This window comes from Sparus aurata, chromosome 5 (assembly GCF_900880675.1).
Source record: "Sparus aurata chromosome 5, fSpaAur1.1, whole genome shotgun sequence".
Taxonomy (NCBI): domain Eukaryota; kingdom Metazoa; phylum Chordata; class Actinopteri; order Spariformes; family Sparidae; genus Sparus; species Sparus aurata.
In genome coordinates, this window is record NC_044191.1 from 8,628,189 (window position 1) to 8,652,739 (window position 24,551).

General features: G+C 41.4%; 1 protein-coding gene across 3 annotated transcripts; it reads left to right on the forward strand.

The window, feature by feature from the left end:
• The first annotated feature begins 217 nt into the window (after positions 1-217).
• LOC115581976 (rapamycin-insensitive companion of mTOR-like) lies at positions 218-24,019 on the forward strand. 3 transcript variants are annotated; one of them, XM_030417596.1, is made up of 38 exons: positions 218-335; positions 461-508; positions 2,184-2,281; positions 5,039-5,103; positions 5,843-5,974; positions 6,220-6,283; positions 6,823-6,949; positions 7,939-8,108; positions 8,493-8,560; positions 9,044-9,111; positions 9,234-9,316; positions 10,247-10,334; positions 11,179-11,269; positions 11,371-11,437; positions 11,587-11,667; positions 11,913-12,013; positions 12,164-12,329; positions 13,061-13,162; positions 13,254-13,300; positions 13,383-13,518; positions 13,629-13,828; positions 13,944-14,070; positions 14,316-14,480; positions 14,680-14,756; positions 14,869-14,947; positions 15,500-15,609; positions 15,695-15,782; positions 15,868-15,960; positions 16,047-16,153; positions 16,691-16,920; positions 17,191-18,295; positions 18,515-18,595; positions 19,920-20,227; positions 20,342-20,548; positions 20,634-20,786; positions 21,810-21,933; positions 22,050-22,188; positions 22,286-24,019. In XM_030417596.1, the coding sequence occupies exons 1-38, from the start codon at positions 287-289 to the stop codon at positions 22,364-22,366; spliced, it is 5,325 nt and encodes a 1,774-aa protein (XP_030273456.1). In that variant the 5' UTR covers positions 218-286; the 3' UTR covers positions 22,367-24,019. The 3 variants fall into 3 exon arrangements, with proteins under 3 accessions (XP_030273456.1, XP_030273457.1, XP_030273458.1); XM_030417597.1 differs by lacking the exon at positions 18,515-18,595; XM_030417598.1 differs by lacking the exon at positions 18,515-18,595 and having other exon boundaries at positions 19,968-20,227.
• Positions 24,020-24,551: the final 532 nt, after the last annotated feature.

Here is a 24,551-nt window from a genome sequence, read left to right on the forward strand (position 1 = left end):
TATATATATATATATATATATATATATATATATATATATATATATATATATATAGTATTTTTTTTTCTGTGCCGCACTGTTAGACAGCTCCCTCTTCACATACCACAATACTGTCGCCAGGTCAGATGTACGGTTTAATCCCTGATAAGATTAAGAGGGATTAAGAAGGATCTGTCTGATCTGAGGTCTGTGGGAGGTCTGCTGCAGCTATGTCGCGACAACCCCTGTTGTCTGTATTCTCGCGAGGAGCCGCGAAGTTTCCGGTGTTGTGTATGTTCCTGGAAACATGGCGGCCAGCTTCCGCGGCCGTCCTATCCGGAGTCTTCGGATGCGAGGTGAGCGTGAAAAACTCGATTCAGTGATATGTGTAATTTCGGGATATTGCAAAAATAGAAATTCTCAGGCACGTGATGACCCTGGTTGGATCCCTCAACATGTCCGCTGTGTGTGTTTTTGACAGGTCGGAATGACAGCGGGGAAGAGAACGTACCGCTGGATCTGACCAGAGGTAAGCAGAGGCTTCATCACATCACACTGAAAGCGATTATTGTTCAAAATGGATGAGGAGCTTTTCTGCAAACACTAGCCCTGTGAAGTGAAAACTCGTTTAGTCTGTGCACATGTCCTGTCAGTGCTGCTGTCATTTCGTCAGTTTTCCCTTTCTGTTTCGTCTAATAACATTGCTAGCGATATCATAATAACAGGCGGTTGCGAGCTAACTAACTAGCTGAGTTAGCGTTAGCTAGCTGCCACGGCTAACCAGCCATGACGACGCTCTGTTGTTGTGATTGGTGTGAGTGGGCAAGATAGCCTGTTATTTAGCCAACCAACCATAAGTGATGTAGTCATGCATTGGTCATCGCTGGCTGTATGAGAATTGGGTTTCAAGGCTGTTAGCTGAGTAGCATTTATACAGCACAGGGTGCGCAGGGTGTTTTTTTTCCAGTGGCATTCTGATAAACAGTTGCACAGTCTGCTCAGATTTACTCCCCCAGAAACAGCTCAGCATACCAGTTTGTTTGCATGGATCAGCGGTCCTCTTTGTTTTTAGCACCCAGAAGCCGGTTTGAGTTTTTCCAACCATGTAAACTATGGCATGTTTTGTATTCGAAATGGCAGATGAATGCAGCACAAAAGGTCATCGAGCATTTTGCCCCATTGGCACAAGAAGAGATGGGGTACACTTAATCTGCTAGCTGTTTCATCCTAGATTTACAAAATGAATAGAACATGTATAAGATGTACCTCAGTCTTCCATTTCAGGTCTACATCTCCATTACATTATGGTGCTGTGTCACAAGAGTTTTGTACAATCCTGGATCTGAACACTAAACCGTGTTTGTGCCCAAGAGTTTAAGATCATGAAGCCTTGAATTTGTATGCAAAGTCTATGCCAGTTGTTTTATTGCTTACACATTCTTGCATGATGGGACACGTGCTCAGACTAGTCCACTCCTGGTCCACTTGCAAGAGACTGTAGGTACAGATAAATACCCATCACTGTCGCTGATGGACCTCTAATTATACACGACATGGACTTCTGCATGACATTTTACTCTTAAGATTGAAGGTCCGAACATGTTTTAGTCGTTTTCTCTTATGGATAAAAAAACATTTTCACATTTAGAATTGATTTGGGTAGAATTGATTCAGTGATTGTAAAGCTGTTTGAAAAAGTCCAATATTATCAAGCATTTAATTGTCTTTTCATGCTTGCATTGTTATTGACTAAATTAAACTATATCTTGCTTGTCCCCCTCTTGCCACTGAGAAACATATTATGACTGTGATGCATTAAGCTGGTGTATTCATAGTTTCTGCAACATTTATCTTTTTGTTTGAATGCAGTATCCGGTTGTTACCATGCAGACTAAACCACTGTTAAGGCACTCCTTTTTGCCAAGAGAATGCAGTTTTAAATCAGAGTCTGTCCTATCTGAAGAGTATCACAGTAGGCACCTAATAGTTGAAAGGAAGTAAAAAATAAAATAGAACACTTCCCTGCTCAGGTCTTGCTTTTACTGTCTAGACCTTGTTTTGCCTGTACACATCAAATTAGTTTGACCAGCTTAACCAACTTCCTTCCTGCAACATCTCAATTACGGTTCATTGACTGATATTGTGACAATACCGCTTCATGCTTGTCTTGGATACATTGTATTTCCTTTTTCCTTGTTCTGCAGAACCGTCAGAAAACTTTCGTGAAATCCTTCAAAATGTGGCCAAACCGCACGGAGTCAGTAACATGCGAAAATTGGGACACCTGAACAACTTCATAAAGGTAATGCTGTCAAGTTATTTTTACCCTAGTGATTCTTTATTTATTTTAGGCAGCGTTGACAACACCTTGACTCAGTGAAAGTGCCAAAGTTGCTGAGTTGTTATCTCCCTAAACCACCATGAAGACCTTGATGAAACTGTGGCTATGATCAGGATTTCTAAGCTTTCAAGAAGGTTGACTCACTGTTCAGATATCCATGAAGATTGACTGCCGTGCTCCCCTTCCTCTGTGGTGTCACCGTCGTCCTCTCCTTGATCCTCCTCTCTTGGGTGTTGCTGCCAGCAGGCCTAGCCGTGCCTGTCATTGTGACGCTGACAGTGAATGTAACAGGAGCTCTAGGGATGCAAAAGCACTCTGACCTAATGTGCATCAAGAGCAGCACTCTGCAACCTGAGATTTCTAATGTCTAGATATTGTTGTTATGACCCTGAGATACTCATTTGTAAAATCCCAACTTTATTCTATTTGTCTGTTTTAAAAGTGAGCCTTTCCTGCACGGATGGTAAGCTATAACGTTTTTCAAGTGCACACTGTGCGATGTACATCCGCATTTCTCATGAAAGCAACTAAATTATATTCAGGTAAACCGAAACATAAAAAAGATCATCAGTGAAAGTAAGAAGCATCAGAAAAGAGGTTTCAAATGCTGATATGGAGCCAAATTACTGAGCTGTGTTTGTCCCAGTTATCAACAGCTGACGGCTGGGATGCTCAGATTTATTGTTTGCAAATGAAAAGTGAAGATGGAAGTTATTCTTACATGTAAACAGTGGTTTGACATTTTGTTGTTGTTCTTAGAGTGAATACAGCCCTGATTGACTTGTGACTTCTTCCACCTGACACATGCATGCATAGTCTCCAGAAACATTATGTATTCACATTGGTGATTTCTGCTATCAACCTGCTGCCTTAAATCATGTCTGACTGTCTGTCATGGACATGTTTTGTCCCATCGTTAGTGGCCGTGCTGGCTTAGTGGAGCTGGCACTGTAGGTTGCTGCTGAAGGCTGAGTGTGGGACTGTAGTCTGTACACCTAACTCTCTTGTTTACAACTGACAGGAGGGTAGTAGCCATGGTGTGTGTGTGTGTGTGTGTGTGTGTTGGAGCACCATGCCTCCTGATTCCTTATAAGGGTTCCAGGACAGCGAGGGTGACCTAATCCCCCCCCCTCCGAAGAGTGTCACATGCCCCTCTCCCCGTCTCTTCTCTCCTCCTCCTGCCTGCTTAGGCTCTGACATCACAACCGGTTTAACACCCCCTACTCACCATGTTCATGCATCCCCTCCTGCTTCATCTCTCCTGCTCTGATCGGCAGTGTACAATGTTGGAGAGAGGGAGGTTTCATGTCCAGCTTGAACTGGAAATTTCCGTCCTTTTAAAACCTTGGCCCTATATTTACATGTTTTGGTGTGAAGATGATTCATACTTACTGAAAGTTTTGGAATTGGTCCATTGGATCGCCTCGGCTGGCAGCCACAATAAGGCTCCAATGGCTGCAACGTGATTCTTTATCCAACCTTCAAAGTCACATCCACTAAAGTTTTGTTTTTTTTTTACTGCTCAAAGGTTAAGGTTGTTAGCGTCTGACAACATTAATGAAACTATAAACTATTCCAATAGAGATATAAGTTCTCCTCTCTAGAGAAAGATAGTTGATTGTTGAGTCTCATTCCCATGTCATCAAATACTGACCCTTTGGTGTAGCATTTCAGGCAAAATAAATAAAGCTTTGGTATTTGACAACCTGGGAATGAGTCTCAACAATCAGCTATCTTTCTCCAGAATCGCCTTCTCTACCTTTCTCTTACCCACTCCCCTGCTGGTGCTACATCAGGATAGAAAAAGGTAGACTGAACTGCTCTGATGGAGCAGCACTCAATTGTTGGTAGTGTGCAGGTCCCTCAGGGTGCCTATAAGAAAGGTGGCAGCCACAAAATGTCAGCTTCCTTAGCCCAAGGAGTTCATTCCTTTGTGCATGTAATGACTTTCAGACGATGCTGTTGTTACTGTTGGCCTCCAAGTTGACATCGACTGTCGCTAAAGACTTATTGTTCTTGTAATGAACTGCTTCCACGTATATACAATTTTAATCTTGTATACAGCAGCTGTGTGTGGGCCTTTGATAATGATGGAGGACCCATGGTGAGGGAGCTGCTAAAAGTGGCTTCTCATGCTCTGAACAGGTTTCTTTGCCAAGCCTGGTAGAGCACAGAAAACAGAAGCAAACATTCAAAAATACCTATTGCTTAGTTCCTGTTATTATCACCCTCTCTTTTCATACACATATCCATATAAGCGCATGCCTTCATAAACAACAAATGCTGGAGGTGACACATGGCAACACCCACTGCTGGACCAGTGAATGCGTTGCCCCCAACTCTTTTGTAATCATAACCTCCATCTACCACCAGTGAATCTACTCCAAACAAGTCAGCATAAAACAGACAAGTGGAAAAATACAACAAGCACACCTGCATGGCTCCTGCAGAACTCACTTTGGAAATTGTTGTTTGTGCTATTTGTCAGTTTGGACAGTCACCTATATTGTTGCTTTTGATTCAAAATCTAAACAGAGACTCCCAGGTGAAGGAGGAGGCAATTTTGGAGTTACTGAATTCCCTAATAAACATTTCAAGGGGCCCTAGTTCTGTAATAATGCCTGTGCTAGGCTTACTTCTGTCCTTGTCCACAGCCATGTTAATGCATTCCTTGTATCAACCAAGTCATTCATTTTTTGTCCTTTCTCTGTGTTGCAGCTGCTATGCAGCGTAAGCCACCGTGAGGAAAACTTTGGGTTTACATACGAAGAAATCATCATTTGGTAAGTTTTGTCAGCTGCTAGTAAAGATTGTGCACCGTGTCCTTTCGTCAACATTTCATATTCATTAGCTTAAGGTCTGAATTGATTAGTTCATTTTGTTGCTAACTATAAAATGAATCACAGGCTATTTTGTATAATTGATTAATGATTAATTGAGTCATTTTCAATTAAAAAGTTTCTCTCTAAATGTGAACATTTTCTAGTTCTGTCTCCTCTATGACATTAAACTTAATATATTTGGATAAAGGCCAAAGCAAGACATTTGATGACGTCATCCTGGACATTTTTAACTATTTTGTTACTTTTTCTAAACCAAACACATATTTTATTAATCGAGAAAGTAATCGGCCATGAAAAAAATTACTCATTGCAGCCCTACATTAATTCAGGAGTGGTCGAACACTACAGTTAGAACATTACAGCCAAAACCAGAGGAAATGGGAAATTGAACATTATAGTCTAGACAACAATACAAAAAAACATGGACATCGCCTAGCCAGTATCCCTTTCATCGCAATCAAGTAACCAAATTAAACACCATTAGTCCTACAACCACGTATTGTAAAAAAGCCCAAATTAAGACCAACAACGGTGGATGTGGAACAAATATTTAAAATCACTGCTTTCCCATATGTTGCTACAAAACAGGGACACTGACAATAGTTTGTAGGTCTTAGTAAATCTTTTGTCATCTTTTGCAGTTTTGGGCTCATCTAAATGTTTGATTTTTAATCCCCAGTCTGCGGCTAGCTCTTCTGAATGAGGCTAAGGAGGTGCGGGCTGCAGGGTTGCGGTCTCTCCGCTACCTCATTAGAGACACCGTTGTGCTGCAGAAGGTCCTCAGACTACAGGTGGACTATTTGGTAGCCAGGTGAGATCCTGCTTTGACCACCTCAGTCAAACGGAGTGCTGTCAGGCTGACTTTTCATTTTGTCTCTCTAAGAATATTCCTTTTTATGGGAAGTCACTTAATTTGTTCAAAGCTTTGCCAGTACACTGAAATGTTTCTGCTTCAGTCACACTTGTTTTTTTGCTGCTGACAATTTATTTTTCTTTTACTGGCCAACTGTGTAAAAAGACACAGGCATGACTAATTATTTTTGTGTGCTTGTTTAGATGCATTGACATCCAGCAGAGCAATGAGGGGGAGAGGACTCAGGCTCTGAGACTAGTCCGAAAGGTACAATATTATTTCTTTTTTTCTTTTAATTCTGTTCCTCCTCAGCCATTCTTACTCTAATTGATTCAGTCACTGTTGTATTGCTCTTGAGATTGAGTGGCTGCAAAGTTGCCACCTGAAAGATCCTTGTGTTATCAGTAGGGTCAGTTTATGGACAGTAGGCACAAGTCTGCAGGCAAGGCTATTTATAGCTCTTGCTGTAGTTTACTGTAAACTCTCTTCACACATACACACTCAGACTCGTGCACACGCACATAGAGTCAGGGTCTGGTTTCAGGAAAGTACTACTGGCCATCCAGGCTGAAATTCAACCCCTGATTTCATTCCATGACATCTACTCTTCTATCATAAAATGCATGTCTGTTATTAATTTTTGGATTGTAAATTCTGTGACCCTCAGAATTCATTCAGTTACTGATTTTGTATTGTATAAAATCATCTTCTGCCTGGAAAATAATAAACAGGGTAGTTATTTTTCTGCTTCAGTTTGTTTGATGTTTGATGGTAAATTTTTTACCCCTCTCCCTCCCTCTCTGTAGATTATCACCGTCAATGCAATGCTGTTCCCCACCTCTATTGCAAACTCTCTAATTGCTGTGGGCACTGATGGATTACAGGAGAGAGACCGCATGGTCCGCGCAGCCATCGCAATCGTGTGTGAGCTAGGTGAGCACTTAGTCTTTTCAGAGGAAGAAACAAATCATCTGCGCAGTTTGCTGTGAATAACTGCTTTTTCATCTTAACACTGAGGCCTGTAATAGTGGATGTTTAAATGTAAAATCGGCTGTAGTTATCTTGTCTTTGGTTTCCATTCTATTTTATATATATATATATATATATATATATATATATGTATATATATATATATATATATATATGTATATATATATATATATATATATATATATATATATATATATATATATATATATGTATATATATATATATATATATATATATATGTATATATGTATATATATGTGTATATATATGTATATATATATATATATATATATTATTTTATTTTTTTTATTATATATATATATATATATATATATATATATATATATATATATATATATATATATATATATATATATATATATATATTTTTTTTTTTTTGGCCTTTTGGCCTTTTGGCTTTATTGATAGTACAGCTGAAGACTTGGACAGGAAACAGGATGAGAGAGAGGGGGAGTGACACACAGCAAAGGGACCCGGGCCGGCAGTCGAACCCTGGTCCGCTGCACCGAGGACAAAGCCTCTGTACATGGGACTCCCGCTCTACCCACAGAGCTAAACGGCGCCTCACCATTCATTTGTAATTCCAGAAAATGATCTGCACATGTGCATTCTGTCGCGCAACTGTTTAAATCCCAGTTACTGCAGATTATATCGTTCCTATCAGTGAAGTGCGCTGTAAGGGCCAACTAGTTGCCATCGCTCTCAGTAGTCCAATGGTCCTCTGTAAAACATTTCAATTTAAGTTTTTGGACATTACTATAAAATAACCATTAATTCGGTGCGCACAGTGGCTTTGTGAGAAGTCCTAAGGAAGGTGCGATGATAGAGGACAGGAATACCTTGGAAAATTTGCAGATAGTTATGAAAAAAAAGTCTCTAATATTACTGTCAATGATTTGCTGCTTCTATAGCCCTGAAGAACCCAGAAGTTGTAGCCAAAAGGGGAGGCCTCAGCACCATCCTGAAGAGTGTGATCGACTGTCAGCTGAGCCGCATCAACGAAGCTCTGATCACCACCGTCCTCCATCTACTCAATCACCCACGTACCCGTCAGTATGTGCGTGTTGACGTGGAACTTGAGGTACACACACACACACACACACACACACACACACACACACACACACACAGATATGAATACAAGGGAAGTTTATAAATGAGCCACTATGCTGGGAGTCATTCCAGTCAGGATTAGCAGCCGCAGGTTGCCCCTCTCTTTCCCATGGAGCTTACAGTAATCAGTTACAGCATTTCTCTGAAGACTCATTGTCCGTAAACAGACACCTGGGACAGAAACTTCTCATCACCACAGTCATAATATCCACATGGGTGTCATATGAGATCCAAAGCAGCTTAGTTATTACTGCAGGATGTTGCATGGGAATATTTAACAATTAATTTGCAGTGTCATAATGTCTGTTGTGTGTTCTTCTCATCCTTCTTTGGTGTGTGTTTGATCCTGCAGCAAATCCTCGCGCCTTTCACAGATTTTCACTACCGGCACAACGCAGACACGGCTGAAGGGCAACTCAAGTAAGTGTGTGTGTGTGGGTGTGGGTGTGTGTGTGTGTGGGTGTGTGTGGGTGTGTGTGTGTGTGTGTGTGTGTGTGTGCTGTTGTGGTGGTATGAAGAATGTCACTGTTACAGCAGGAGCAAAAAAATAATGTTCTGACATTTCCCTCTGTTTACCATTTGCTGTGTTCCTATAATGGTAACACCATGCATAAAGAAAGTCAAGTGTTTGTATCATTTTTTTTGTGATCTGACCCTTGTAATCAGGGCTGTTTGACTTCAGCATGACTTGCCTGAGGATATGCAGAAGCAGAAGTCACGATAATCCTTTCAGTCACTGTAAAAGATTTGCTTTTGATATTAAAAGATCTTTCATTGATTCTCCTTGACTCCCTTTGATGCATGTTGTATGACGCTCTGTGAAAGAGAGATCATAATGATGCTGTGTGTATGGAACATGGTGTCCTGTTTTTAACATGCGCGTGTGTTTTGTCACGTCCACAGGGAGGACAGAGAGTCCCGTTTCTTGTCAAGTAGAATGGCCATAGTTGCAGCCTTTCGCTCCTGGTCTGGTAAGGACTTCAGTGTTGTAATAAAATGAGTTATTTAAGTGTAAATACTTTGATTTATATCACATGTGATATACATGTGCTTTACTTTTGAATGCACCTTAAATGTCTTTCTCTTTACTCAGGGATTATCAACCTATGCAAGGCTGGAAATTCTGGGATCCAGTCTTTAATTGGCTTACTTTGCATACCAAATATGGAAGTTAGGGTAAGTATGGAAACACATGCAGCATACAAACACTGTTCTCTGCAGAAATGATGATGTTTATTCCACCAGGCTTCATTTTACAGCCTGAGTGTTATGTTAGCACAAATTTTATCTGAGAGCTTGGAGCAATCCGAGTAACAGCAATATCTGTACACTGATGTAATTCATCCAGATTCTATGGTCTGATTGATTGCCAAATTCCCACTGGACTCATGTATTGAAATCTATTTTCTAAAAACATAAAAGGAGTTACCCTGACATGCAATGATGCAAAATAAAAGCACTTAATAACAAGCCTTTTTTGGGAGGAGGAGGAGGAGAAAGTACAGATATGTATGTTATTATGTAGCGAGCAAAAGTAAAAACAGAAAGAAGTATACCAATAAAGTATTTGTATTTGTTACTTCCTACCACTGCTTTTTATTAGAAAGGCTGTGTGATTTACCGCACCCTCACGTAACCATACACATCTTCAACAACAACAATAATAACAGTTGTAATGATAATAATAATATTCAAGAAAGGGGTTCTGGTATCCGTATCGGGACGATATCCAAATTCAGGGGTCAGATTAGAACTGGAAAAAGGCGGTGCATCTCTAACTTCTATGACCTGAATTACTCCACTACTACTGGTGATGACATGAGCCTTATTGACCTGTTTAATTTTTTTGAAAACATGGAGTACTTGTCTGGCTGGAGTCACTATCAGAGTACAGAGTGAGATCCACTAAGAGGCAGCTGTGGCACAGAGAGATCAATATTCTCACTCTGATATTATCAGAAAAACAAGGCTACTTTCCTGTAATTTGAGTATGATGCTACATAAAAGTGACACTGAGATATTAGAAGTGCTTTTTGAGTGCTGGCAAATGCAGCTAGTGTTGTATTGAATGTGTATCTGATCGCTCTAATGTGATATGCCCTGCAGAAAGGCTTGTTGGAGGTTTTATATGAGATCTTCAGGCTCCCTGTGCCCATTGTAACTCAAGACTTCACGGAAGCTCTCTTAAGTGTTGGTGAGTAAACATCTTTTGTATCTTCAAACCTTTTTTTTTCCTTCCTCCCACTATATCGGTAAGAAGTAATTTGTGGTTTGTTTGTTTTTTTACATACTGCACCTAATCTGCAAATGCACTCAGGCTAAGTGGCTCTGTGTTCATGATAAAGAGCATACCCAAAAGTCTTGCACAAGAATGCTAAGGGCTGCGCAGAGTTTTTGAATGATGGTTTGGAAATCTGTCCTCATATTTTATAATGTCTTTGTCCTTGAACAAAAGTCTCAGTTTGAGAAAAGTGAATGATCTGATTAAGAGGATCACTGATTGAATGCAGACGCATAAAATGGTTTGTTTATATTTATTAACAACTTAAGTAATAAGATATACCTGAGTTAGAACCTGAATACATTCTTTGTTATTGTGGTCATGTAATACTATTTATGATGCTGTTATATTCCTGTTAGACCACTCTGATAATACGGGTTCTGAATGCAGATAAATATGGATTGAAGCTGAATTCTTTGTTATATATAAATGTTATGTGAATTTTGGAAGGGATCAGATCTGTCTCTCTTCAGTACATTTTGACTTTAGGCTTAACAACACTCTGGAATTATTTGAAACAATCCTACACCGCCAACACTGCAATCTAATTCCTCGTATGGTTTAATACCACTAATACTATAAAAGCCTTTTCCTTATCTGCAACTGTGCAGAAATAGCTGGCATAAACAGAGTGATTAGACGTGCAAAAACAAATGAAACTGTGCAGCGTTTCAATTGTTGATTTAGAATTTGAATGTCAACATTATAAATGAAACTTTAAGATGAAAAAGCTAATCTTTGCTGCGGTCTTCCTCAGACCCTGCCAGGTTCCAGGACAGCTGGAGACTGTCTGATGGGTTTGTTGCTGCTGAGGCCAAAGTCATCCTTCCCCATCGGGCTCGCTCAAGGTAAATGATAAAAGAGAATAGAAATGGAACAGATAAAACAAAATGTAACAGTTCAGTGTTTAAATGAACCATGAAACGATTATTTTCTGTTGCTTCATTAGGCCTGATCTGATGGACAACTACCTGGCATTTGTTCTGTCTGCCTTCATCACCAGTGGGCTGTTAGAGGTGAGCTGATCATAAGGCTAGTCTATAAAAAAAAAAGACTTCATGGCTTTTCTGATTGTATTTTGTTACACTTTTACTCCAAACATTCGTTCACAGCAGTTTTAGGTTGGAAATGTTGCCATTTAACCATATCCTCTTTGTCACTTTAGGGTCTTGTTGAAGTTGTGACCAGTAGTGATGATCAGCTTGCTGTCAGAGCCACCATTCTCCTGGGAGAACTTCTACACATGGTAATATTGAAATGCGGAAAGCATCTCTGAATCGTTTCTTTATATTTAGCATCAGTTGGCACCCTTAGGTCTAGCACACTGAAGAAGAAGCTAACTCTAACTCTGTCTGTGCTTTTGTTTCACTGCAAACTCAACATGGTTTAAGTCTAGAAGATTGGGGTTTTTGCAAAAGCCATCCTATTTATTGTGATTCTCATACTAAATGCATTTCTTCTTCTTCCTCCATGCACCTCTCTCTTGTTTAGGCAAACACCATCCTTCCTCATTCCCACAGTCACCACCTGCACTGCCTCCCCACCCTCATCAACATGGCCGCCTCCTTTGACATCGCACAGGAGAAACGACTGTGAGTGCAATGAGACATGCAAGTCTGTTGTCCCTTCAGAAATATTTTTCAGTCCTCACACGTTTATTTAGCAGAACTACAGGGTATATACTCTTTCAAAAAAAACTGCTTTTATCTGTAAACATCCCCACTTGTTTAATGTTGCTCCAGTCGGGCGAGTGCAGCGGTGAACAACCTGAAGCGTTTCCACGAGAAGAAGAAGAGAGGTTCGAAACCACACAGTCTTTACCTGGACCACATCATTCGCAAGTCTGTGTCTTCACACAACCGCAGAGAGTCTCACTCGCGTTCCCACAGGGACATCTATGTCATTAAGGTAAATATTTTTTGCCCTCTATTCCTCAGCATTATATTCATGAAATTTAAATGAGTACATGTTGGAAGAAATGCTTGATGTCATATTCATCTCTGTGCAGTAAGTACAAAGGTCTTGGGAGTGTTCATTTTAACTTAACAGCCAAATTCCATCACAAATGATAACAATACCTTGTTTCAATTTCAAAATTGTCCTATTTATATGTTATGTTTTAATAAATAGCAACCATAAAGCAACCCGTCCATCCAAGAGTGACCTGCATTTTCTGTAGACACAAATTAAAAACATGCAATTGAATTTCATTGCTCATTTGTTTGTTTCTTCATATGACAATTAAGCTTCGAAAAATGTGCAGAGCCAGCTGTGTGTAGCCAGCTGTTGTTAGTCAGCAGATGGCTTTAATGTGTTTTCTAACTGCTTCTTTAATCACGCTCTGTCATTTCCTATTTCCTCTTGTGTTAAACACACAAGATAGGATGTGAGAATGACACAGCTTTCCAGTATTAGAAGAGGCATGCTTTACAAAGCAAGGCTAGCTGTTTGTGCTAAGCTGAACTAAACGTACCAAAGAGGTTGTAGTTAACTGTAGTTTTAGGACAGATGCTGTTTTTCACAACAAAAAGCAGGTGATTGAGAATAATATAATGAACAAAATTATTGCAAAGCTTTTGAAATTCAAATTCTTTCTTTGTTTACATTGTCACATCACTGTTTTCTGTATTTGTGTGCAGGACACTGAAGAAGCACTGATGATGAACCTGAGAGACAGTCATATTCTCAACCACAAGCAGAACCTGGAGTGGAACTGGTTGCTTATTGCCACCATCCTTAAGGTCAGGCTGCTCTCATGTAACACAACACACCCAATGTCAGTTTTGTTTCTCTTGTCTGATATTAAAATGTTGTTGTTTTTTTCTCCCCCAGTGGCCAAACGTAAACCTCAGGAACAACAAAGATGAACAAATGCATAAGTAAGACTCATTCATAGCCATCGCAACATTGTAAATACTTCTCTGACATCTTGTTTTAAATACTTTTGTATGTGTTTTACAGGTTTGTGCGGAGGCTGCTGTACTTTTATAAGCCCAGTAGTAAGTTGTACGCAGGGCTGGCGCTGGACCACTCAAAGGCCAGACAACTCACTGTGGTTGGCTGTCAGTTTGTTGAGTTCCTCATGGAATCAGATGAGGTTAGAGAAGTCTGCACACAGAAACACACACTCCCCTTCTGCACGTTTCTAATTTTCTAACTTGCATCTCTTCTCTGTCACTTTCACTCTCCTCTTCTCACCATCACCAGGATGGTCAGGGCTACCTGGAGGACTTGGTGAAGGACATGGTGTCATGGCTTTCCTCGTCCTCGGGGCTGAAGCCTGAGCGCTGTCTGCAGAGCAATGGCCTGCTCACCACTCTCAGCCAACACTACTTCCTCTTCCTGGGGACACTCTCTGCACACCCACAGGGAGTCAAACTGCTGGAGAAATGTGGCCTGTTTCAGTGGTGAGTATACAGTAAAAAATAATTTCATGGGTTCTGGTTAAACTCAAATGCTTCATGAGTTTCAGAAATGTTTCTCTAAGATCCTGCCAATAACGCTTGTTTTGTGTCTTTGCAGCCTGCTGAATCTGTGCTCTGTGAAGAACCAGGATGCAGTGCTAAAGCTTGCTGTATCCACACTGGACTACAGTAGAGACGGTCTGGCCAGAGTGATCCTCTCCAAGATCCTCACTGCTGCTACTGATGTAAGAAAGCCACAACAAAAAACATACATAGTGTCATACATAACCAAAAAACACTCATAAAGCAGTGATAGGAAAAGCAGTACAGTCCAGTATTGGGTGTTACAGAGACTTGGAAGACAGTTAGAAAATTGCCAAGAAGAACAAAAAAAATCACATTTACACTGCATTGTCCCTACACCTACAATTTCATAAACATCTAAATGTCCCCTCTTTCATCCCACAATGCTCCTTGTCTAACTGAGCAGACGTGCAGGTTGTATGCCACCAAACATCTCCGCGTGCTGCTGCGTGCAAGCGTGGAGTTCTTCAGCAGCTGGGGCATGGAGCTGCTGGTCACACAGCTCCACGACCACAGCAAGGCTGTGTCCATGGAGGCCCTGGATATACTGGACGAGGCCTGTGAGGACAAGGTGACTGCTTTAAAAAAACACATGCTTCAGTTGTAAGATTAAGATACTTTTGATACATTTTCTTTTTCATCCCTCAAACCGTGAAAAAACCCAAACATGTATACTGACAGAGGCAGTGCAGAAATGTTAATGTTATGAAAGGTAATGACATTAAGTTGATGGTGTTTGTCTGACTCGTTATGTTTGTGCTGGTTCGCAGGCCAACCTCCACGCTCTTATCCAGCTGAAACCAGCTCTGTCCCACCTGGGAGACAAGGGCCTCCTGCTGCTCCTCAGGTGGGTGTTTACCACAACAGATTAGCTTACCAGACATTATATGTATCAGTCTTTGATGTAGTCAAGCAGCATGACTTACTTTCATGAATCCACTCTTGTTTCTGCTGTTTAGGTTCCTGTCCATTCCTAAAGGGTTCTCCTACCTCAACGAGAGGGGTTACGTCAGCAAACAGCTGGATAAATGGCAGAAGGTACTCTCAGGAATTTGGCATACAGCAAAATGAATTCATATTTGTGGACAAAATAGTACTATTTTTAGAATTTCAAGTAGCAGCTATGTTATAACAATAACCCTTCCAAACTGAAAAAAAAACCTTGCCCCCACTAACATCTGGCTTTTGTATAATGGGAATGATGAGAAAGAAGTGAGATGTCTCACTTCTTAGCAACTTCCGTCATCAGCTGCAGAAATAAATATTATAGAATTTTCAAAACAAGTTAATGTCTTCTGGGTCCTGCGTTGTGAGCTGTTTGATCTGATGTTTTCTGCTGTTCCCTGTTTTTTGCGGCAATTTTGTGACACACACACAAAAACAAGCAGAACAGCAAACTCGTCCACTGACGACAACTAGAAAGGAGTCAATTGTCAATTTTTAGCGGGTTTAACTGCATTTTAGAAACCTGCATACACACTCTAATTTTGGTTTTAAAACATTATAAGACCACACACTAAAGAGATCTTTGTTTTCAATAGAGCCTTTTGTTTTGTTTTCCCTCTCACCTAAATGCCTTTTTGATTGCAGGAATACAACCTAAAGTATGTGGATCTCATAGAGGAGCAGCTCAACGAAGCACTTACAACCTACCGCAAACCTGTTGATGGAGACAACTATGTCCGACGCAGCAACCAAAGGTGATGTGATGGAGCTTGTCATGACGTAACAGACCACAAGATTCACTGCAGAGTGCAGGCCTAATGTCTCTGGTTGTTTCTGCAGGTTACAAAGACCAAATGTCTATCTCCCTGTGCACTTGTATGGTCAGCTGGTCCACGATAAGACTGGCTGTCATCTACTGGAGGCTCAGGTAACTGCTTTCTTACAGTCAGTGTTCTGTGGTTGCACAGATTTAGCAGCTTTTCTTCTTCATGACTGTCTCTTTCCGTCTCCAGAGTGTGGTTCCTGACCTCAGCTACACGGTTCGCTCCCCGATGCTGGACACCTGGGAGGGCATTAAACAGCTGAAGGCTGCTCTCTGGGCTCTGGTCAGTATCACTTACTTTCAATCACTGTAATATTAATATCAACAGAGAGATGGTTCTGATCATAATGATGTTGTTTCTCCTCTCAGGGCAACATTGGCTCTTCAAACTGGGGTCTGAATCTCCTGCAGGAGGAGAATGTCATCCCTGACATCCTCGCATTGGCTCAGCACTGTGAGGTGCTGTCAATACGAGGGTAAGCTCATTCTTTTCTTTTTTTATATTAAGAATATATATATATTATTGTAACCAACATTTTTATGAAATGAATCAGGGTCTTGCTTAGTTAGCTCAATGAGTTAGACAACACAAGATTTTAACTTAAGTAACACAGTAAATAAATATCTAGTCTGTATGTCAGGTATTGGTGCAGTGTTGATTGGATCTGTGGTATTGTGGAGCCAAACAAAGAGGAAAACCAAATCAAAAGGAGAGGTGATCATCAAGAGACTGAGGAATCACCCTGAATGATGAAGGCCATTTTACAACAGATTTGGGCACCTAATCAGCTCCACCCATCTCTACCTGCAACGACCTGAGAAGAAAAGGAGCACTGACAGTCACAGGCTGTCACAAGCTACATTTAATTGTCATTTAATAGTCATGTTGACCTTTAACATCTCTCCAACAAAGCAAATCAAGCAATTGCACATATTCCTTCAAGTATACAATGGGTTGAGAGAACATATTTGTAGGTATGTATACAATTACTGACATTCTCTACCATCCACAGGACGTGTGTTTATGTGCTGGGTGTGATCTCAAAGACCCGGCAGGGTTGTGAAGTGCTGAAGCAGTATGGTTGGGATGCCGTCAGACACAGTCGCAGGACGCTGTGGCCTGTCACTCCAGAAGAGATCGATGCACAGCTGACCTCTGAACTGTCCTCAGTGCCAAGCACACTCAGTTTGAACTCTGAATCCACCAGCTCGCGCCACAACAGCGAGAGCGAGTCTCAACCAAGTACGTAGGACTCACATCAAATCCTTATTTAAGTAGCATGAACCAGCAAAGATTTGACATCATTTCTAGAAGTTGGCACCTCGTTTTCTTTGATGCACTTTGATTGAAAAACATGACTGCGGCTCTGATTTATAAACAGTTTGAAAAACTCTACGAATTGCATTTATGATCTTCTGACATCACAGTAATGAGGTATTTTTGATAAACCCAGGGAATTATTTGCCCTGTAATGCTTCCATTGTGTTTTTAATTCACTCCTTGTGCTCTCAGACATGTACATCCTGGACGATGACAAGTGTGACGTTCTGGACCAGTCAGACGAGCCCCCTTTCTATCTACACTCCAAACCAGTCAAGGACCGCAGCCCCTTCACGATCCTGGCCTCCACACGCTTCGTTCGCACTCGCTTCCTTAACTCCTTGTCCCTCCCCAGCAAGAAACTTCGCTCCACCAGTGACCCTAAGACGCCATCAGGCTCTCGCACTCCTACTGAACTCAAGACGGGGAGTATGAGGCGGAACAGGACAGTGACGGAGCCCTCTGTCTACAGCCCAAACCAGGGCGATGTCTTCACATCTGTGTTTAATGGCAGAGGGATGCCGAAGAGTCCCACAGTCAGCCTGGAGACGTCCTTTGTGGGGAACAGAGGGGGCTCTGAGGAGCAGCTTGTGGATGGCAGGCTGGCCAGAGGAGGAGGCTCAGGCCTCGGACTCAGCGGTCTGGGTGGACATGGGGTGGTGGAGCATCACATTCGGGAGAGGGAGCAGAGCAGCCGAGAGCGTCTAGCAGGAGATGGTGGCTCCTCGTCTAGTGGAGGCAATGTAGGTGGGGGTGGAGGAGGTGGCGGAGGTACGCAATTCAAAAGCCGCAGTCAGAGCTTTAATACGGACACCACAACCAGCGGCATCAGCTCCATGAGCTCCAGCCCCTCCAGGGAGACCGTTGGAAACCCTGAGCACCCCGAACATGAGCCAGACTCCTCTGACTGCGTGAGCCTGAACACGGTGGTGTCAGCCAAGACTGTCAAAACACTCTCCTCCCTCACCCCCCAGTCTCAGACCAACCACATGTCCACGCCGAAGTCCTCCACTGTCTCTCTGGTACCGCCCGGCTCCTCGCACACTCTCCCCCGCCGAGCTCAGTCTCTCAAGTCTCCCTCAGTGACCACCATCAAGAGCCTGGCTGACTGCAGCTTCATGTACACCAGCCCACGGGACGCGCTGGGCTACGCTACACTGAAGAGGCTGCAGCAGCAGAGGATACACCCGTCTTTGTCTCATAGTGAAGCGTTGGCTTCACCGGCCAAAGATGTGCTTTTCACAGACACCATTACTATGAAGACCGGCAGCCTGGACTCCAGATTGACGCCTCGCAGGTAAGTCAGCCATCAGAGGAAAAAAGAGGACAAGAATTGGATTCTTTTGTTGACATGAATGTGTTAACTCTTTTTCAAATTATCTGTTTGTCTTGGAGAAAAAACTCAGTCTCCATTTATGCTACTGTAGCTCTAGCCGCTGTGTGTCTGGGGGTGGTGCTTTCGGACTGCCCAGAGGTGTGAGTGTGTTTTCTGTGCACCTTCTGCTGTGTCCGTCAGGTTATCAGATAGGAGGGGTACCTGTCCAGAGCCCGCCGTCTTAAGTCCATACCGCAGGCTGTCCAGAACACTCGTTCCGCGGTGGGTCGACCACCCCAGCGCCCTACTCAGTAGAAATGTAGCTTCTAGCACCAACCCAGAGAAACGTCTCGCTGCTTTTACTTTAATAGATACTCCAGCGCTGTGCCCGCAGTTGTTTCACCATCGCTTTGACTCCTGCAACCCTGTAGTGTGAGTCTGTAGATTGGTCAGTTGTTAGTTGTTCCCTCCTGTTTGTTGAGTTGTAACCCTTGATAAAGGATGAACAGCAGAAATGTAGAAAGAGGTGTCATAATATAGACGTTGCTGTAGTGTTATGGTGATAGATAATAATCCTGCACAGCATTTAAGTCACATTCTATACAAATTATGAGGGAAAGAATGAACCACTTGATTTCTTGATTAATCCAATAGTGGTTTGGTCATTGAAAGGAAGGAAAATAATGAGAATAGAAATACACATAATTTCCCAGAGCCCATGAAGACATTTTTGGGTGTTATTTCTGATGAATTGATTATTTACAAAATAAGGTGACTACAAAGTGTCAGAAAAAAGTGAAGAATGTTTTAGATTATTTTGACACAACATTTTTAACTATATAAAACAGGACAAATCTGCAATTTAAAAAAAGAAAAGTTGGAAAACTATTCCAGGAAGAAAGGGCCTAAATGATAAACAAATTCGTAAGTTGTTGGCGAAAGAGTCGTTAGCATTTTTGCACTTCTGGTTCTCTCGTCTTGAAGTCGATGTTTTTTTCAGTGGGATTCAGATTAGATGCCTGAAGGTCTACGCTTAACACAAGTTTTACAGTTTTTTTTCACGTGTTGTTCTTCGACATAGAACACCCCACATTTTCATTAGAGTTTAAGTGTCTTAAAAAAGGTAAGTGGTTGAATGAGACTATAGGTTGTTGAGGACATTAAACAACATCATGCTGAACACGGACTCATCTACACTCTAGTCCGTCCAAACTATTCTAACTTTAACTCTACAACTTTTATCAATTTATAGTAAAATATGTATAGTATGGTGCAGGAAGCCGCTCAGTGGTGACATTGAAGACATGCAACTGTGATGAAGTTTGTTTAAAGCGTTATTATGATAGCTTTTAAGTTCTGGCAGTTGCATTCATGCTTCAAGACTCATAAAAGTGGAGCGTGTTGTATCTGATTTGTATCCTCTCTGGCTCCCCACATGTCCTCTGCTGCGAGTTCACCTGTAGCTGCTGCCCTGATAGCTTGCTACAGTATGTTGGGCTTTAGCGCCCCTTGTGATTCCCTCTCACTGTCTGTTCACTAAGTCTGTGTTTCTGTGTTTCTACCCAACACTTTTTCATTTATTCCTCCGGTTCCTTTTCTGTCCCAGTCTCTCCCCCCGGATCCTCTCACGCACCTCTCCTCTTGCCCTCCCTAGGTTTCTGAAGGCTCTGAGCTTTGCCTCTCTGGATAAAGAGGAGCTACTCAGTCCCATCAACCAAAGCACTTTACACCGCTGCTCCTCAGTCCGCTCGATGGTCTCTAGCGCCACCTATGGGTGTAACGATGACTATGTTGGCCTAGCACTGCCCATGGACATCAACGATATATTCCACATCAGAGACTCTGCCTACTTTCAGCAGAGGATCAGCCCGCCGTCTGAAGAGCGGAAACGCTTCGTCTTTGGCGATGGAGATGGTAACTGCAACTTCGTGTGTGATTAAATTCAAATTAAATCACAAAAGTATGCCAAGATAAAAGTTTTGAAATGGATGAGCGTGTTTTTGCTCACTGTGTTTTTTCCTTCTCCAGGTGATCGTCCTGCTCTCCCAATACTGAAGCAGCAGTTCAGCATCTCTGAGTTGATCGCGAGCCGAGGTGACGGCCAGAACCACACGGTGGGCTCAGAGGAGACGGGACTGCAGGATCACGCTGATGAAAACTGTCTCTATTGCGTTGGAGCCATAGTCCTTGGATACCCCACACAGCCACAGGTCAACAGCACACACCCTCGGACAGGTGAGCCTACACACACACACATGCGCACATTCATGTCGAAGCAATGTAAACTCAGAAGTTGACAAATGATGTTTTTTTCTTCCAGACTACATTGACTTCCCATCGTGGGGAGGGCAGAGCGGCCATCGTCTGGAGGTGATGCCTCAGTCCAAGTTCTCTGGGGTGTCCGGTTGCAGCGATGCTGCCGTGTCACAAGGCTCAATCTGCAGCACGCCCACACCTGGTGACGTTGTCTTGGGTAAGTCAATGATGAACCAATAGTTCTTAAAAGAATTTCTCCTTTTTTTTCCTTTTTTTTTTTTAACAAACAAAACACGACTTTTGTAAGATTACAAAAATTATTATTATATTTACAAAAATTATTTCATGCTGTAAAGTGCTGTAAAATTTGATAAATTCTAAGAGTATGTAGTTATATCATAAATACAACATTTCATTATTAGATTAGTTCCAAAACAAAAGATACATTAGTTTTTTATTTTCACCACAATGAATTTTAATTTCAGTTACTGCTACAATGCTGAATTGTCAAAAAGAAACATGAATCCCTTTCCCCTTTATTCATCATTCATTCATTTTTAGATATTAACTAAACTTTAAATATATTTAAACAAATAAAAAGTCAGCCTTCTGTTTCCAATATAAAAGAAGTAGCTGGTAGCTCCAGTTCTGTGCTTGAAAATGCAAAAAACAAATTAAACTACAGTCAAAGAACTAAAGCACAAATTCAACGCACAAAGCAGCCAAACACACCTTGAGTCGACTTGACTGGAAGTTCCCCTAAACTGCTTGACAAAACAAATCTTTGCAGCCAGTTTTGGAATTTTAGCGCAATCAGTACCCACCAGACAAGATCAGTCCACCATAATGAGTCAGATTAGTACTTACTCAGTGTTACTGCTTGATAGAGCTAGAACGATGCTGGCACCAATGCGACGCTGATATTGGGGAGTAAAAACACTGATTCCTCAAATGTGGTTACCAAAACACTACTACACATACGCAATGGAGTTAAATAAAGTTAAACCCAAATTACAAAATAAAATGTTAATGTGTAATAATAATCGTAAATTACCTCCATCACCTTCTACTGCAATATGCAGGCCAAAAGTTTTCATGTCGGCTGCTATTGGACGACACATTTGTCATACTAAAATCTCCAGTGCTAATAATTTTAGCCAACCAATATCTTGGTCGCGCTCTACTGCTTTAATGAGTCATATTTATTTTGGTGAATACTGAATATTTATGTGTCATTTAGGTGGCAAGGCAATATCAGAAGATGGCCCTGCCTCCCGAGTCTTGCTGAGGAAGGAGGTGCTCCGCCTCATCATCAACCTCAGCTCCTCTGTAGGAACCAAAGGCCACGAAACAGGACTACTGACGTAAAGACCCCTCCCCCCTATAATACATACATGCATAAAGATACATACATTTTGAGTTGCATTATGATTTCAGAGCCATAAAAGCTTTTGTTAAGGGTTGTTAAATTTCCCTGCAGGATAAAAGAGAAGTTTCCCTACGCATTTGACGACATCTGCCTGTACTCCGAGGTTTCTCACCTCTTAGCCCACTGTATGTTTCGCCTGACCTCGAGACGTTTCATACAGGAACTTTTCCAGGATGTGCAATTCATGCCAGTAAGAAATTCTACTACGCCTTCCCCTTCATATTCCTCAACTCTGCATCTTTGTGTTTACTATCCCATGCATTAAACTCTTATTTGCTCTTTTTCAGATGTATGAGGAAGCAGAGGCAATCCTGACAAAGCTACCAAAACCCGTCGAAGAGGACGTTGACCCTCCTGCAGAATCCTGATCACGCTCGACCCTTGTGTCCCCTGCCACCCGACGAACATGGAAATAATGACTGATAGAATATAAGATGTGGCTATAAGGATGGGGATTTTTTTTTTGTATTGCTCAAAACAGAGTACCATTGCCAAGGAAGAAGAGGAAGTGGTCATCGCTCGCCTGTCTTCTAGCCAACACAAGCGAGAAGGAAAGGACTTCGGTATCTGTAAACGAAATTGAACCTGGCACGCCTAATGCTGTCTCAGATTTTTTTTTTAACAGGAAAAAGGGGGAGCAGTTTAACCAAATACTGTTTTCAGATGGGCTGGCAATCTTGAGCAACACTCAATAATACATCAACGTAATATTTAAGGACAGGCTTGGATCAATAAGACAAAAGACTCGTGTTTAAATAAAAGAAGAAGAAGAAATTCTCTCAACATTTTATCTCTTTCCAGAGGTGGTGTTTTTCTGTAATGAAATGAATAAGGCATGTTGTTGTGTCTACCCAGTGATTCCTCGGACCCCTGCGTTCTTCTTTTCTCCTTATGAAACAAAACACTACAGAGGGGGTCCTGCTGTTTTTTTTAATCTGGAGCCTTCCCGGTTCATATCCCACCCCGACTTGCGATCTCTTCTAGCCAGAAATGTGCTTACGCTTCTCTCGCTTCACCACGTCCTACAACCTGTAGCCTCTTGTCAGCACAGACAGCCAATTACTTTTCTATTTTCTTGTATCTCAGACAATCAAACATCACTAGTATTGTATTTTCTAAAGCACTATACAAGCCACCATTACACAGTACATAAGGAGAATAGCATGTATTTCAGTGCTAGTTTATTCCATCCTTTATTTGCTTAGGACCCTTTCATATTTTCCTTCAGCAATTGTATTATTAGTAAGCATCTCAGGAGGTGGAAAGTTGGACGAGTTATCCATAGGGTGATTCGTTAAAGATTTCAAAATGACAGATGTTTCCAAAAACCTGCAGCAGCTACCCGACTCTACGCCTTCTTACCTCTGTGCTCCACTTCCACTGCATGTGCTACGAGCATGGCAAAGTTGTAACGTCACCTTAACGTGTTTCTTGCTTGTAAAACTTTTCTTTTTTTTTCCTGAAGAAAAATAGGTTGCCATTACATGTTGCCATCACATTGTAGGAATATAATTACCCCTGAATCTGTTTCCACAATGCAATATCACTGTCTGTCATTGGCTGAGGAAGGGGAGGAGGAAGAAGAAGAAGAAGAAGATGGAGGGGGTGTGATTACTAAAGGATTTGTAAAAGGTTTCCAGGGAAACGGGGGATCTCTGTTTCCATTGGCTTGTTTTTTGTTTTTTTTTGCTATAATGCTGCTACACAAATGGACTCATAGAGAGATGATTCATAGATCAGCTGAGTGATGTCAGATCCGATCTATTTATTATATGTCTGTACCATAGAGTGAGCTCAACCAGAGAAGAAAAAAAAAAAAAGTTATTTATATTTTTTCCTCGAGACTGTATTATAATTTAAAAAGATTTTTTTCTTTTTTTTTTTTCTTTTTTTTTGCCTGAATCGTGGTTTCCCTTGTATAATGTGTACAGTATGTTTTGGGGGCATTGATGACCTAAAGAAACATACAATCCTATCAAAGGGATGCATTGTTAATAAAACAAAATTTGAAATACCCAAAATATGTCATGCTCTTTTCAATACTTTTTATCTGTAGGTGATGAAGTGATACGACATAGATTTTCTTTACTTCTGACTTTTGAAAAAAGTCAGATGTTCGTCGAATGGTAATATTATTTCTTGGCTCAGTTGTTGTTCAAATAACCATTGTGATCCCATATGGCATCCAGTAATTGTGCAAAGCTAAGGGGGGTTTAGTGGGCACCTTAAGCCCATAGTATCTGACTCCAAGACCCCTGGCTGAGTGTCTAAGAGCGCCTGAAGAATTTTTCATTTTTCAAAGTATTACGACATGTTTTTTGTTTTGTTTTTTCTTTACAGCTGACTGTGAGAAAGCCAGGCAAAATGGCTGAGACAACTTTGGGGAAGCCCCAACGAAAAAGGCTTTGAGTTTCTTTGTTACTGCAGTGATCATTTAAAGCTGACACTGTTGGAAGGAGTACTCGGATCCTTCCGTAAAAAGTATTCGTTCATTCACTAGGCTCATGTAAAGTAAAGTACCTCAAAATTGGACTCAGTCATGTAATGTAAATA

Excerpts from the sequence above, each read along its gene's own strand:
- LOC115581976 (XM_030417596.1), top strand. The coding sequence starts at position 287 with ATGGCGGCCAGCTTCCGCGGCCGTCCTATCCGGAGTCTTCGGATGCGA. Across the intron at positions 16,921-17,190 it reads CGAGAGCGAGTCTCAACCAA|ACATGTACATCCTGGACGAT; the intron begins GTACGTAGGACT and ends TTGTGCTCTCAG. Across the intron at positions 18,296-18,514 it reads TCCAGATTGACGCCTCGCAG|GTTATCAGATAGGAGGGGTA; the intron begins GTAAGTCAGCCA and ends TGTGTCCGTCAG.